Source organism: Tarenaya hassleriana, unplaced genomic scaffold (assembly GCF_000463585.1).
Source record: "Tarenaya hassleriana unplaced genomic scaffold, ASM46358v1 Cleome4, whole genome shotgun sequence".
Classification (NCBI taxonomy): Eukaryota; Viridiplantae; Streptophyta; class Magnoliopsida; order Brassicales; family Cleomaceae; genus Tarenaya; species Tarenaya hassleriana.
Window position 1 is genome coordinate 1,987,608 of NW_010966881.1, and position 15,526 is coordinate 2,003,133.

The following is a 15,526-nucleotide window of genomic DNA, read 5'->3' on the forward strand; positions in this document are numbered from 1 at the left end:
AAGGCAGCGCGTGAGTCGTGACTAGTCTGGCACTCCCATTTGTTGTCCAATTACCCATGAATCGTGGATATCCGAACCAGAGGGAAGAGCCGAGATGGGGAGAGGGGTGTGATTATAGCGAGATTTAGTGGTGTGCTATTGGTGTGTTACCCGCTTCTACCAGATCAATTCGCGAATAGGAAACTGATTATAGACGATCGGCCGGATCGGGATCGTTAACCTCTGTGATGACGAGCCGATCACGAGGGATGAGGTTTCGGCGAAGATCATAGGGTTGATGAGGGGAGAATCATCTCTTGAGTTGAGGAACAATGTCGAGAGGATTAAGTTCCGTCTTCCGAGAGGAATTTGAAATTTGAACCTTGACCTTCAAGGCTATGGTACCCCTATGAACTGGGCCTCTCTAGAATCCAATATGTTATGTAAAATGGGCCTTAAGTCGGCCCAACTCTTTAACGAGGTGGCTTTGTTGCAGTGTGTGCCGTTTCCGGATAAACATTTAAAACTTCATAGCGTCTTTCGTCAATTGTGGGGCCGTTATTGTTCGAGCGATTTCTGATGTACCAAGGGGTATAAGAATGGAATGTGTGCTTTTATTTGCGTTAACTAAAATAAAGTTTTTTGATTCATTGGTAAAAATTTAGAAAGACATTTTTGTAGTTGTCATGTAACAAAAGTTGGGGCCTCGTTGGGGGTGTTAAACGAGTGGACCCGAGCCGATCCGATCCGAAACCGCAATCGATCCGAAAGTTTGAGTTCGGGTTTGAGACATCCAAAATTTTTCAAATCTATAAAACTAAATGTGAAACCCGGTCCTATAGAATTTGAGTTTAGATTCAAAATCGGTACAGATCAGACGACTCGTTAGAATAATGGTTCAATTATAAAAAATGAGATAAAAAATTATAAATATATTTTCTGCAAGCTTATCATAATTTATTATTTGAAACTATTTAAATATTAGAACGTGAAAAATCCATGATTAATAATCCTCAAAGAATCCTTTTACATATTATGAATTGAAAACTTAATTTCTATAATATCTCAATTAAAGATTAATTCACATATATCTTTCTCAAAATTTATTTTCAAAATAGAAATGAAAAATAATTATTTCTATCATTTCCTTAAATTTTATTTTTAGAATTGAGTTAAAGAAAAAAAATAGATGGATTAATTGAAGGTCAGGGATGATAAATAACTAATTTGTGTGCAGATATAATAATTTATAAAACATTTCCTTTCAGACAAGAAAAGGATTTGTCTCCGCGTGTGTACGAAACCGAGGCATTTTGTAGTTAATCCCTGATATATTTCTTCTCTTAGTGGAAGAGGACAACGACCATGGCGAATCAAGCTGAATCATCAGATTCGTAAGTCCTTCTGGATTCAGTAGTAGCTGCTGCTTCTTCATCTTTTTTTACTTGATGGGTTCTTCGAATTCGATCTTATCTTGTGTTTGTTTCTGGGGTTTTTTTTTTTGTTGAATAATGAAGGAAGGGGACGAAGAGGGATTTTAGCACTGCGATTTTGGAGCGAAAGAAAGCGCCGAATCGTTTGGTGGTGGACGAGGCGATCAGCGATGATAATTCTGTCGTGTCTCTTCACCCAGAGACCATGGAGAAGCTGCAGCTGTTTCGTGGGGATACTGTCTTGATTAAGGTTTCGTTCTTGAACTCTTTTGGTGCCGTTAGGTTACCAAAAGGACTTTTAGGGTTTTCTATTCCAGTGTGTATAACCTGTTTTGACATCTTTGCTTTCTTATTTGGGGTGTTGAATTGCAGGGAAAGAAGAGGAAGGATACAGTTTGTATCGCCTTGGCTGACGATACATGCGAAGAGCCGAAAATAAGGATGAACAAAGTGGTGAGGTCGAATTTGAGGGTTAGGCTTGGCGATGTTATTTCTGTTCATCAGTGCCCTGATGTCAAGTATGGGAAACGTGTTCATATTTTGCCCATAGACGATACCATTGAAGGTGTTACCGGGAATCTCTTTGATGCATACCTGAAACGTGAGTTTCATCTTTTGTCTTGTCTTACTCTGTTTGAAATATTTCACATTGTTTCCTTAAATGATATCGGACGTAAACCTGTCTGAAAGCCGAATTTGTGGTGGCACGCTGTAATAATCTTTGTTGATGATGTGATACCATGCAGCGTATTTCTTGGAGGCATACCGTCCAGTGAGGAAGGGTGACCTCTTCCTAGTCCGTGGAGGCATGAGAAGTGTCGAGTTTAAGGTTATTGAGACCGATCCTCCCGAGTACTGTGTGGTAGCTCCGGATACAGAAATTTTCTGCGAGGGTGAGCCTATAAAGAGAGAAGATGAAGATAGATTGGATGAAGTTGGATATGATGATGTGGGTGGTGTCAGGAAACAAATGGCCCAGATTCGGGAACTCGTCGAGCTACCACTGAGGCATCCGCAGCTCTTCAAGTCTATCGGTGTGAAGCCACCGAAGGGGATTTTGCTTTACGGGCCACCCGGTTCAGGAAAGACTTTGATTGCCCGAGCCGTGGCTAATGAAACCGGTGCGTTTTTCTTCTGTATCAATGGTCCCGAGATCATGTCCAAGTTGGCTGGCGAGAGTGAGAGCAACCTAAGGAAAGCCTTTGAGGAAGCCGAGAAGAACGCTCCATCGATCATCTTCATTGATGAGCTCGATTCAATCGCTCCCAAAAGAGAGAAAACGCACGGAGAAGTCGAGAGGAGGATCGTTTCCCAGCTCTTGACGCTTATGGATGGACTCAAAGCTCGATCCCATGTGATTGTTATCGGAGCAACTAACCGTCCAAACAGCATTGATCCAGCTCTTAGAAGATTCGGACGGTTCGACAGAGAAATCGATATCGGTGTTCCTGATGAAGTCGGACGCCTCGAGGTTCTCAGGATCCACACCAAGAACATGAAGCTCGCTGAAGATGTAATCTTTTCTTGTATAACGCTGTTTTTTTATTTATTTCCGCAATTTTTTGCTCATGGGGTTCTATGTTATTCAGGTGGATTTGGAAAGGATAGCTAAAGACACCCATGGCTATGTCGGTGCTGATCTTGCAGCATTATGCACTGAAGCTGCCCTCCAATGTATCAGGGAGAAGATGGACGTAATCGATCTCGAAGACGAGGAGATAGATGCCGAAATTCTCAATTCCATGGCTGTGACGAACGAGCATTTCCAGACCGCTCTCGGTAACAGCAATCCTTCTGCTCTTCGTGAGACGGTGAGTGAGTTTACGAGATCTACCCGATACTGATCTTTTTTCCCCAGCAATCGTTGGTTTATACCCTTTATTCTTCTCCATTAATCAGGTTGTCGAGGTGCCTAATGTTTCTTGGGAAGACATTGGTGGTCTTGAGAACATCAAAAGGGAGCTCCAAGAGGTAAACTCGAGATTTTCGACTCGTTGATATCGCAGTCTGATATTTTCCCTAACATGTGGTTCTAATCTATGTTGTGTATTCGTGTAGACTGTACAATATCCCGTCGAGCACCCTGAGAAATTCGAGAAGTTCGGGATGTCGCCGTCTAAAGGTGTCCTTTTCTACGGTCCACCAGGTTGCGGGAAAACCCTCTTGGCCAAAGCTATTGCGAACGAGTGCCAAGCAAATTTCATCAGTGTTAAGGGTCCTGAACTTCTCACCATGTGGTTCGGAGAGAGCGAGGCCAATGTCCGAGAGATTTTCGATAAGGCCCGTCAATCAGCTCCTTGCGTTCTTTTCTTCGATGAGCTCGACTCTATTGCCACTCAGGTAAAGCTCATCAGTTGTTTGCTCTCGGTTTCGCTCTTTTCGAGAATTCTGTTGCATCATGTGTACTCTCCTTTGTCGTGTCACAGAGAGGAAGCAGTGTGGGAGATGCGGGTGGCGCAGCGGATAGGGTTTTGAACCAGCTTCTTACCGAGATGGACGGTATGTCTGCCAAAAAGACGGTGTTCACCATCGGAGCAACAAACAGACCAGACATCATCGACCCTGCGCTTCTCCGTCCTGGTCGTCTCGACCAACTCATCTATATCCCTCTTCCCGACGAGGAATCCCGTCACCAAATCTTCAAGGCGTGCCTGAGGAAATCGCCAGTCGCCAAGGATGTCGACCTGAGGGCTCTCGCGAGATACACTCAAGGCTTCAGCGGGGCGGACATCACCGAGATTTGCCAGCGCGCTTGCAAATACGCCATACGAGAGAACATCGAGAAGGTATATAAACTAAACCCTGACCCACAAGTAATTCATTCATTCATTCTTGTATGATTGATTCCCTACGCATGATCTGAGAACGGGCGCAGGTCGGGTACTCGAATTTTCCAGTGTACCAGACCTCAACGTCGTTCTCCTTGCCATCTCTTTCTTTCCCCCTTGATTTGGATTAACGAAAGTACGAATAATTAGGGGTGGACAAATGGGTTGGATATTTAAAAAGTGAACCGAATCAAATCGATTAAAATTAGATAACGTTTGGTTATTAAATTTCAAAACTCCAAATAATCGAATGCGAATTAGTCGTAACCGATGCCCACCCCTGTTATGGTGATCGCTTTTTCTCAGGATATCGAGAGGGAGAGGAGGAGACGGGACAACCCGGAAGCGATGGAGGAGGATGTGGAGGACGAAGTAGCGGAGATAAAAGCCGCTCACTTTGAGGAATCCATGAAATTCGCGAGGAGGTCGGTGAGCGATGCAGATATACGCAAGTACCAGACCTTCGCTCAGACGCTGCAGCAATCTCGGGGGATCGGGACAGAGTTCAGGTTCACGGAAACAGCTGGCTCGGGTGGCACGGCAGCTGGTGGGGCCGACCCATTCGCCGCTTCGGCAGGAGGAGCTGACGACGATGACGATCTCTACAGTTAAAAGAAAGATGGTTTCCTGAGCCGTTGGATGTGTTGTGTTTGTATATAAACTTTTAAGAGCTTTCTCAGAAGTGTGTTGAGTTTTTTCTGCGGGTTGTGGTGTTATTGTAAATAAATAAAATGGACAAATACTCAAAGTTATGTTCATATATGTATGTGTTATGGTGTTATTGTAAATAAATAAAATGGACAAATAATCAAACTTATGTCCACATATGTATGTGTTATGTTGTTATTGTGAATAAATAAAATGGACAAATAATCAAACTCATGTTCATATATGTTACATGTATGTGTATTTGTTGTCTAACAAGACTTTGGTCTTATGGTCATATATATGTGTATATATATATATGTATACTTGTATATGTTTATAGCAACATATTGCAATTGGACCGAGTCGATTCCTCTCGGGCCTAAATTTCTTATCTAACATGGAAAAGGGTACGTGATCCTTGAATATTTATATACATACTACTGAGTGTGCAAGTGGTGTCATGTCAAAGGGTCCCACTTTTTTATATGAAAAAATATTCTTAAAATTTGATCATTTTTAAGATTTTGGATGAAAAGATAAATTTTCATTATAAAATAAAAGAAATAATTTGTAATCAATATATATTTTAGAAAAACTTAAACAAATTAAGATATAAATTATTTCAATCAAATAATTTATAAGCAAAGTTAATTTTAATTTGTATTATTAGTATGTAAGAGTAATTCAATCAAAAAAATTCAAACAAAGTTAATTTTAGTTTTTGTTATTAGTATAAAAGAGTCTTTCAATTAAAAAAATATATAAAAAAAAAGTTAATTTTAATTTCATTACTCTATGGTAAATAATGTATTTTTGTAATTTTTCTTCTGATAAATTATAGAATTTATTTTTACTAATTTTTCCGTATTCTCAGTTTTAGAGATAAATCTCTTATTTTTTATATTCACCCCTGATATTACAATTGATCTATATTTTTGCGTTAATCGTTGTGATTCTAATTTTTTATTTCTTCGGGACACGAGAAGAGCATAAGAGAAGTATTGTCGGATTCCAAATACCTGATAACATAATATGTGCGTTTTGAGTCCGCGACCATGGCGTACATGAACAGGTGCAGCAACTGAGCCGATGAAATGGAAACGGAAAACTTGCAATTCTCTTGACGGCGTCATAACGCCATCAAACCAATGCTAGAAAATGGGCTTCGGCCCAAAAAAGCCCGCCGTTTACATTTTGTAGAAATGAAGACCCTGACGTTCGAATTAATCCGACTTCAACTGGTCATTGTGCTCAGTTTCTACAAAAGCTTTCCTTGCCGTTTTTCCATGACAAAACATAACATTAGCCTTGAGTTCCTTGGGTTCCATCTGATTCACCGTGTGGAGCCAAACCTCGGATCTTGACATCATAGTAAACTTCTTCAACCCTCCTTAGGTCATACTTCATACCTGTCACATGACAAGGAGTGTTTTGGTTTTTTCCCCTCACAATTCTTGAACCGGTATCCGCATTTGAGGAAGAGGGTATGATAAGATTGTGATATGGAGTAGGGTCGGCCTTACTGTCAAATTTCTTGCGGAGGAAATCGTTGCGGAGATTCAGCATTCGGAAAGCTGCATGAAGATCTGTCAAGAAATTCAACACCTTTCTCGGGCAATCATAGTCCCCTGCCGTCACCCGGTTAACCACGTACCTAGGCTGCCAAAAAAAACCAGATAGCTCGCGTTTATTTTGTCATGAAACACTGCACGAAGGTCCTTGCTTTTCAAATTATTGGTTAGTTGTTTCGAATGCTCTAATCCAAATTTAGGATGGAAGTATCGTTCGAATGCCCTGGAATTAAAAAAAAAAAACAAAATAGATCTTACCATATCATTTGACATGAAACAAACTCCTGCAAAGTATTAACAGAGTCATGATCAGTAAAAAGAACTAAAGAAGTAACAATTGATTTGTAAAATATAATACCCTGACTTCAAATTTTGCATCTTAAGATTTACATCGATTCAACCCATTCTTAAGGATGTTAATTCAGTTTGTTTGGAAATAAAATCAGACAAGTATCCGATCATGCAGCCATTATAAAGCATTAACGTGAAGAAAATGTGCGATAAACTTATTGATCCAGATCGAGACCATCCATAGAAGTCATTTTCCCAGAACACTTACCAACCAGATAATCTTCAGTGTCCAAACCAAACTCCGAACTGTTCACTGGAAAACATCAAAGGAAAGTTAGAAGACAGAAAGATAAATGATTTGACCAAGATGTTCTCTGCCTGGTTTAACCGATAAAGAAAAGTAACATGAGAGAGACAAGTTAGGCCAGATATATTGAGATTAACCAACGCTCAGAGCAACTTTTTCGTTCCATTACGATACAAGGAAACCAAACCAATCAACCATCTTCAACATAAAAGAGAACACATGACTGGATTTGGAACAAGGCCGAACCGTTGCGATGACTTACCGAACAAAAGCTTCTTACAGATCCAATGAAGAAGAAAATCAGACTAAACTAAACAGCTAAACACGTCGGTGATAATTTCTTTCGAAGCAGGACGACAATAAACCGAGAGACAGAGTGACTTACACCCAAGTTTCTCTTCAGCTTCTATGTGCGCAAGAAGAGTGCCAGTTTCTAACCAGTGCATAAAAGCAAGCTGTGAGACCACTGTCTGTGTTTCACTTCTCCAGTCACCATGGTACCTAAAACAAAACAAAAAACCTAACTTCATACCACTAAATCCAAACAGACTTGCACGAGAAAACACACCCTAAAAACCTGTCTGATTATACCAAAGCTACCTGTAGTACTGTCCAGAGCAATCTCGGAGAACTTCAGAAAGCTGACTGTAAAGATCCTTCAAAGCACCGATTTTTTCTTTAGCTTTCTCGAGAACCTCTGATCCAGCAGACACGTTCGGTGTTTTCGTTAGACACTATCACACACTATAATGTAATTCATCAGAGCACACAGGTACTACACTTGTGGATAATCCTTCTTTCCTTAACTAAGTAAGATAGTTATTTTCGAGTTCAGTTGCTCCCTCTTCGAACAGAACTCTATTACTGATAAGTCCACCAGAAAGAAGAAACATCAAGTTTATTATCGTACCATTTCTCTCACAGTAAATGGAAAGAACGAAACATCCTTTAACCTATTTTGTTCCAACGCGAGGCTAAGCGCTGCATATCAGCGAACGATACACAACAAACTTCGAATTCAAAGTCCCTTCGGACAAAAAAACTGCTCTTTACCAGAAACGGGTCGCAATTGGTGAACGAGGAGCAAGTTAGCCTGAATGAGCCTTGTCGCGGACTCAATCTCCATAACCACAGCTCGAATCCTCTCTCGCAAGCTCGCAGATCCTTCCAGTTGAACCCTGAACTCCTCGAACTGCTTTTCCAGAGAAGGAGAAGACCGCGGTGGTACCTGACCTTCACCTCCCGCCATCGGAATAGAGGACGACGAAGAGCAGAACGCGGTGGATAAGGAAGGTAACGATGGGTCCCGCCGGCGGATAATGGAACTCTGGTGAATGCCGCCGGAGAAGAGAGGGATAACGCGGGGAATCGGAGAGGAGATGCAGGGGTTAGGGTTTATCAAACGAGAGACGGAGAAATGTGCGTTTCGAAACGTCGATTTCATATTGACGCCATTTCCTAACGTTTTGTCTCGACCACTTTATGTGTAATTTTGTTTTGTTTTTTATTTTTATTTTTATTTTTTCCCTCGCAGGCAAATAGAAAAATAATGGAAATTATAATTTCTCTTAAATAATTAAAGGACGGATTAGTAAAACTACTACACTCACAATTCTTATTTTTTTATAACTAAGAAGTTTACTGGTTCGACCTATTTTTTAAAAAAATATAATACTAAAAAATATTAAAAGACTTTAATTATACCTTAAATATATCTAAAATTTCTAAAAAGCATTTATTTTGATAAAATAATAAAAATATCATTGTTATGTGTGACATCTGAGATTGTGATTTGTAGGATCAATAATATAAGTATTTATTTGATTTTAACTTGGTATAAAAAATGATTAACTAGGAATAGTGAAAAAAATTGATTATACTAAAGGATTACATTACAGTTAATTTTAGCAAATGAAAATAATTGTTGTCCATAAATTTTTTATAAAAAAGAGTAATAATTATACCACAAAATCTTTATAAACAAATCTATTTTTTTATAATCTGAAAATTCACCGTACCTTTGATCTAACTATATCTTCTAATATCGTTCTCCATATTTGTGTTTATATTAATATCGTCTTTAAAAATGATATTAATCATTTATAGATAAACTAAAATAAAATAAAATTCACACTAAATAATAATGTTGAAATGATCTATTATAGGATTATTCACCTGAACCTCCAAAAAATATGAAGAAATAAAGAAGAAATTAAAATAAATATAAAAATTAATTATAGAAATTAGTTAAAATATTTGAACACAACTCTATTATTGAAATAAATAAATTATTAAAAAGGTATGAAAGACTAGAAGTATTAAAAAACAAGATGAATTAAAAAATATAAATAATAAATTAGATAAAACAATTTATAATAAAAAAGTAAAACAAAATTCTAAAATATTAAAAGAATACATCAAAAAATAATAAGTTGACTGAATCTGATGAGTACATCCCTATAGCACACGTATGGGCGAGAGAGATAGTTCAAGCGGAGTTCAAAATCGGATGAGTGAAGCACGAACACGATATTTTAACTCATTTTTCACATTCGAAAAATTCTCTTTATTTTCATTTACATGTTTGTATATTGCTTTTATTTTTTTTAAATTATTGTAAAGTGGGCTTTTAATCTACCATTTATGGAAAGGAAACAACTTTGAGAAAATGTGAAAAAAAAAGAGAGGAAATAGCATTGAGAAATTCTATAATTTCATACACATATGATACGATATCTAAAAAAGGATTTTGATCTCTTCAACTTCTAGTTTAAGAACTGAGAGCAAGAACTATAGATAATAATTTTTCTTAAAAAAAAAAAAACCGAATATGAAAATAAACCTAATCTAATATATATATATATATATATATATATATATATAAACTTTCTTACAAAATCGAATGTGAAAATAATTGAACCGAAAATACCAACCCTGGTAGAGTAGACTCCATGTGATTCTTACTTGTTCTTGGAGGTAACCAAGCAAGAGAAAGCTATGAAACGACAGGTAATGCCCATAAGGACGAGAACGATGAGACAGAGAACCCAATCACCAACGTTGTATCTATTCTCCGTAAGAGAGTTGCATCTTGTCACCAACCAAACTCCAGAGTACCTAACACAACCACAAGAACAATTTCTCGTTATACTGAATTGTAGATTGATTTCGTCGAATAAAATGCAATAATTTCTGCTAAAGTGAAAACCTTTCGGCGTTAGAGAGGACAAAAGCCTCAAGAGTCCATTTAGGGTAACAGAAGCTTCCGAGGTACTTTAGGACAATGCTTTCCCTGTCCTGATTCGCTATGAGTGTCATGACAACTGGAACCAGCACTGACATCTGCACGGACAAACAAATATCACTGTACATATATTTACGGATACCCATCGTTGTTTTTAGTTACTCGTTTTTGTACCCATATTACGGACAAAAAAAAATTCCATCTCGTCCCATGAAAGTTCAGATAGCCAAAAATCGTGTATCCATGGGCCAAACATCCGATTTTTGGATATTTATTCATGTTGCTTATAGAGATAAAGAGGGTTGAAGATAAAATCTTATTATGGTGAAAATTTTATGAGATATGAAGGTGAACAAACCAGTTGAGCAGCACTGGGACTGTATAAGATGGCGAATATGTAAGCCATGCCGGTGACGCAGTAGACAAGGCATAACAGGACAAGGTAGTTGTCCTGAAAGCTTGATCTTGGGTTGTTGAAGAAGTAGAACATAGACAAGTAAACCAAAGGCTTGATGGCTGTGTTCAACTGATCCATCGTGTCTTTTGCCAGAAAATGAGCTAAGCTACTTATTCCTGCAGAGCTTTCTCTCCAATACTGTAGTTTATCTATTGTGAAAGATCTCAGTGCTGAAATCTTGCACAAGAGAGCTTCAAAAGGAGGAGAAAGAAGAAAGAAAAGTTTGGTTTAACAGTGTGAGGATCTCAAATTCTGCATATTTTGTGTAATTAAAGACTTACAGACTGCAATGACAGTGTATGTATAGCCGAGTGAACCTATCGTCTCGTCATCCACCTTTGCAAGAGTTCCTAAACATGCTCCTGCAACTAACAGTATAAGATAATCTAATGCCTGTAGTCTTGCCTCTCTCAGCCTTTGCTTCCCAACCCTGTATTCAGAAACTTCAAGTTTATTATGATAACCTTTGTAATGGATTCACATGGTCATTTTTGTAATGTCCACTTAAAGATAGTATGGAAAGGGATATAGCAAGAGAAAACTCTACCTTCCGAGGAAATATCTATACTGTCGGTACACTGAAGGAGTTACCCGATTGGACAAGTCATAGGAATCCGAGTAATTATTATGTATATCGTCTTTTTTCATTTGGGCATTAGTTTTCAGGTCCTGCCATAAATCTGAACTGAAGGATTGTTCAGAGGAATCGTCAGCCTGAGCTGTTCCTGAGGAAGATGGGAGTCCTTCACAGTACTTAAGCATATCATGGGGCACAGGGTAACCATTATGAAGCATCCATCTCACAGGGAGTTGTTCTACAGTCAAATCACCATTTAATTTCACCATGCCTTCAAGAACATCAATGTAATGATCAGGAGGATTCATACGTTCGGGGACTTTGATACCGATTCCTGAAAAATACTCTTCGATTTTCTTGACAGATCCGTGGTATACAGTAAATCCACCTTTGGCAAGTAGTATCATATCATCGAACATTTTGTACATCGTATAACTGATCAAAAACAAAACCAAAGATTTAAGTTTTAAGAGATTAAACGGAACAAAACTTTTTGGATAGTGATATTCGGATATCGAAATGACTTACCTGGGTTGGTGAACAACCATACAGATGTTAACCCCTTCTGTGGCTTCACGTCTAAGTGCTTTGAGGAGTAACTGAGAAGATGCACTATCTAAACCAGTGGTGGGTTCATCTAATATCAGTAAGGAAGGTTCCATGACCATCTCTAAACCGACATTGACACGTTTCCTCTGCCCTCCAGAGATTCCTCTTCTCTCCACTGTCCCAACCAGAGAGTCTCTCACATGTTGTAGCCCCAAGCTCTCAATGACTCTTTCAATAACCAGAACCTTGTCTGCTTTTGTCATGTCAGCACTCAGCCTGCAAAAGTTTTTTTGTTTCTTTCTTTTGCAGTTTAGTTATAACAAAAATGAAATCTAAAGTCTCTTGGCAAATATTATAAGTGTGAAGTGGAGGACTTTCCCGTATGTTACCTGCATCGTGCGCTGAATCTAAGATTCTCTTCCACTGTTAGGTTTCCGTGTACAATATCATCTTGTGGTACAAACCCAGTGATCTTCTTGTAGGAGAGTATAGATTCATTTTTCCCGTTTACAAGAATCAAGCCAGCTCTTGTCAATCCGGTTGCTTTTCCTGCCAAAGCCGAAAGAAATGTAGTTTTTCCTGCCCCTGATGGGCCCATGACTGCAGAAACACGACCAGGCATGAACTTTCCGGTGACAGATCTCAAGAGATGTTTATGTTTTCCCTTCAACGTAAGTGTTAAATCCTTAAAGGCAATTTCGATTACAGGTCTAGTCCTAATCTCAGTGTCAGTAGCCATGGAAATGACTCCAGAGAAGGTCAAGTTCTTGTTTTGTTGCTCCATTGCCTTCTCCTTCTCTATTTGACCATAAGCATACTTGAAAATCTGACTTTGCGTATGCAATTGTTTACCCTTTGGTGCCTGCTGTTTCTTCACATTCTTGCTTCCTATTTCCAGATTAAACCCTTCGTTGCTTCTCGGGTTTTCCTCCCGAGCTTGCATCATCCCGGTCAGATTATTACGCTTTTCCTCCTCCTCCTTTGACTTATCAGATGAAGAAGGAATAGGAGGTAAGCCATTGTTCGTGCTAGACTTACCGATTTTCAATGATTTTTGTGCCATGGATTTCCTACGAGAGAATGTTCTTGACAACTGCTCGGTCAGTCCTATATTCTGCTTCTTGGCAATGTTCTTCGCAGTTTTCCATCTCTCCCGAGCTTGTGTTGTTCCTCTTGCATGTCTGGCTGCAGCTTCTCTAGATTTAGCCTGTCTTCTTTCTCTCGTAGCAAGAACTTGATCCGAGCAGTTATAGACTATGATCATCAGAAGACTTAGAGCCACCTTCATAAACAATAACAAGATTACATTTAAGAATATAACCATACTAAATCGAAAAGATCAAAGTGGGAATTCCATCGCCAAAGGTAAAAGGGTAAAAAGGTCATGTCTCAAGGGGTAATAAGCTAGAAACTTACAATAAGAATGGCTCCATAAGCATGAATGTTTTGGTTTGCAGTATTTGGATTGCAAGTAGCAAGCTTGAAACATGCTGAACAAAGTATCAAGAAAAGATTTTACAATAAGATATCTTCAATTGTTATCTGTTAAAGAAAGGACCGTAAACTCAAAATAAGATAAATGATTCTCATATCAACGCCTATGGATACATAAAAGCATGTTTATAGTGTTGGAGCGGCTTATTCAACTTCTAAAGACTTACGTTTTTGAGAAGTGGAACCTTTCCTGCAGTAGTGTCTGCATAACATGTAAGAAAACTAAGTCGGAAAACGTGAATGAAACAAAACACAATGCTTTTAAACTTTTCCTTTAAACATCGTATCATAAGATATGATGACAGAAGCAATGAGATTTGATATGGTTCTTTGAGAAAATAACATGAGATCGGAGATGAAAAATCAATACCCACTACTGCAAGTGATCTTCTGAATTGTGGTTGGGCAATATGATCCCGGAGAACAGAACATATCAGCACTACCATCAACATCATCCCATGAATCTGCAGTACCACATGTATGATTCAATTTTCCCGGAGGAATTTGATAATTGTATCTGCAGAGAGAGTCTTTGTATCAGCAAAGTATGTATCAAACTTGTATCTACTAAGAGAATAAGAACAACACAATATCAAACTTAACGGTTCACAAACTCCCGTTGTTTTATTAAGCTTTGCGAGTGGACAATAAGCGCCTAACGGACAAGCTGCATTTACAGAAATCCATGAAAAACAACAAGAATAAAAATCAGAGTTCGAGTTTTTTTTTTCTATAACAATCAGTGAAATGTTTAGAGATATCGATCCCTTACGTATCATACAAGAGAGACCTTGAGGGCAGAAGAACCCTTCACAGCAAGGTTGGCAGTCACGGGTCCGAGAGGGAAGAGCTTTAACGTCGTTTAGATTGAACTTTTTGTTGTCATCTGCCATACAACCCCATCCCGGCTCACACCCCGAAACCCATTTAGCCAAATTACAGTTAATGTTAGGCTTTACGTGAACCGATGTTACTTGATCTCTTTTAACAAAACTACTAAAGTAAAACTTTATCTCTGCAGCTGTACATAGCCGAAGCGTCATATCCCCTACCAAAACAAGAAGAGAAGAAATTCACACCAAAGGTATAACTATGTTTTAACTCTAATCTAAAGTCACAAAAATGATCATCTAATTTGTTGTACCTTTAGTTTTCTTAACACAATTACTCAAGAAATCCAAGTTTTTATCAAAGTTAAATGCTTCATCCCAATCTTTCTTCCTGTAAACAATAGAGGGACAACATTAGAGACCAACGATGTAAGATGGTAAAGAGAATTGAACAAAGGAGCGGAAGAAGTGATTAAGAATGCGTACACGTTCGTAATGCAATATCCTAAATTTCGATCAATGTCAGCCTTCAAGACATTCTTTAAATTCTGAAGCCGATTGTATACAATGTTTGTAACAGGAATGAGAACTTTAGGGCTTCCTGTTTTGCTGTAATCATCTCCATCCAGACATGATCCAAGGGGAAATAAGCTCAAACCAACGATAAGGAACAACAAAAAGCCCCGTCGCCACGAAACAATGATCCCCACTCTCATTTCTATCTACCAAAGAACCAGAAGGAACAATATTTACATGAGAACCATGCATACGAAATCAGTTTGGAAGCACACGAACCGTAATACTTAGATTTTCTCTCAGCTACCCTACGACATCTTCAGAGAATAGAACAACAACATATGTATCATAAAACCCAGAAAAAAAAGAGAGAAGGAAACAAATGAGGAGACTTTGCAAAAAGGTAATGAAGAAGCTATACAAAGATGGCGGATTTGAAACTTTTACATTGAAATCAAGAGTTAGCCTTTTTTTTTGTCTTTTGGGGAAGGAGGAAAAAAAGGGAGACAAAGGAACGAAGGAAAGAGAGTTGAATTGAAAAGGGTCGTAGAGAAGATCATGGAAGGAGGTCCTGATTTTCAGCAAGGCTAAAGGAATTGGCTGAAAGAAATGGATGGTTATGTTTTTTTTATCTAAAAAGAAAAATAAAAATTGGAGGATGTATAATAAAGGACAAAACAATATATGATTACTTGTGTCACGTACGAAAAACACAAGCCTATGAAAATACCATCTCCAACTACCAAAACATTGGTTTGGTTCAGCACTTCTGTCTAATAGGTCATAGACCCGTATGGGAACT

At 38.5% G+C, this 15,526-nt stretch overlaps 3 protein-coding genes across 4 annotated transcripts; 1 reads left to right on the forward strand and 2 right to left on the reverse strand.

Annotated features, from left to right (window-relative positions):
* Positions 1–1,263: 1,263 nt before the first annotated feature.
* LOC104823479 (cell division cycle protein 48 homolog) lies at positions 1,264–5,065 on the forward strand. The gene is made up of 9 exons (XM_010555059.1): positions 1,264–1,373; positions 1,497–1,662; positions 1,785–2,013; positions 2,159–2,925; positions 3,002–3,223; positions 3,312–3,383; positions 3,471–3,752; positions 3,839–4,198; positions 4,547–5,065. Exons 1-9 carry the CDS (start codon positions 1,345–1,347, stop codon positions 4,850–4,852), a joined length of 2,433 nt encoding a protein of 810 aa, XP_010553361.1. The 5' UTR covers positions 1,264–1,344; the 3' UTR covers positions 4,853–5,065.
* An 843-nt stretch (positions 5,066–5,908) lies between these two features.
* LOC104823480 (translin-like) lies at positions 5,909–8,520 on the reverse strand. The gene is made up of 7 exons (XM_010555061.2): positions 8,111–8,520; positions 7,658–7,754; positions 7,443–7,558; positions 7,019–7,063; positions 6,718–6,743; positions 6,412–6,547; positions 5,909–6,297 (listed from the first exon to the last, which is right to left on the reverse strand). Exons 1-7 carry the CDS (start codon positions 8,499–8,501, stop codon positions 6,191–6,193), a joined length of 918 nt encoding a protein of 305 aa, XP_010553363.1. The 5' UTR covers positions 8,502–8,520; the 3' UTR covers positions 5,909–6,190.
* Positions 8,521–9,768: 1,248 nt separating this feature from the next.
* LOC104823481 (putative white-brown complex homolog protein 30) lies at positions 9,769–15,190 on the reverse strand. 2 transcript variants are annotated; one of them, XM_010555062.1, is made up of 15 exons: positions 15,172–15,190; positions 14,695–14,930; positions 14,523–14,599; positions 14,151–14,426; positions 13,982–14,045; positions 13,749–13,895; positions 13,546–13,580; positions 13,301–13,374; positions 12,274–13,166; positions 11,864–12,160; positions 11,306–11,770; positions 11,040–11,188; positions 10,660–10,949; positions 10,266–10,399; positions 9,769–10,174 (listed from the first exon to the last, which is right to left on the reverse strand). In XM_010555062.1, exons 2-15 carry the CDS (start codon positions 14,922–14,924, stop codon positions 10,018–10,020), a joined length of 3,288 nt encoding a protein of 1,095 aa, XP_010553364.1. In that variant the 5' UTR covers positions 14,925–14,930; positions 15,172–15,190; the 3' UTR covers positions 9,769–10,017. The 2 variants fall into 2 exon arrangements, with proteins under 2 accessions (XP_010553364.1, XP_010553365.1); XM_010555063.1 differs by having other exon boundaries at positions 14,695–14,926; positions 15,172–15,189.
* Between the last annotated feature and the right edge of the window lie 336 nt (positions 15,191–15,526).

Coding starts and splice junctions, on each gene's coding strand:
- LOC104823480 (XM_010555061.2), bottom strand. CDS start 8,501: ATGAAATCGACGTTTCGAAACGCACATTTCTCCGTCTCTCGTTTGATA. Junction 7,064..7,442: donor AGCTGAAGAGAAACTTGGGT/GTAAGTCACTCT, acceptor GATGTTTTCCAG/TGAACAGTTCGGAGTTTGGT. Junction 6,548..6,717: donor GTTTCATGTCAAATGATATG/GTAAGATCTATT, acceptor TTTTTTTGGCAG/CCTAGGTACGTGGTTAACCG.
- LOC104823481 (XM_010555062.1), bottom strand. CDS start 14,924: ATGAGAGTGGGGATCATTGTTTCGTGGCGACGGGGCTTTTTGTTGTTC. Junction 14,427..14,522: donor TTGTGTTAAGAAAACTAAAG/GTACAACAAATT, acceptor TTGTTTTGGTAG/GGGATATGACGCTTCGGCTA. Junction 11,189..11,305: donor TATAGATATTTCCTCGGAAG/GTAGAGTTTTCT, acceptor TTCTGAATACAG/GGTTGGGAAGCAAAGGCTGA.
- LOC104823479 (XM_010555059.1), top strand. CDS start 1,345: ATGGCGAATCAAGCTGAATCATCAGATTC. Junction 1,663..1,784: donor GGGATACTGTCTTGATTAAG/GTTTCGTTCTTG, acceptor GTTGAATTGCAG/GGAAAGAAGAGGAAGGATAC. Junction 3,753..3,838: donor TCGACTCTATTGCCACTCAG/GTAAAGCTCATC, acceptor GTCGTGTCACAG/AGAGGAAGCAGTGTGGGAGA.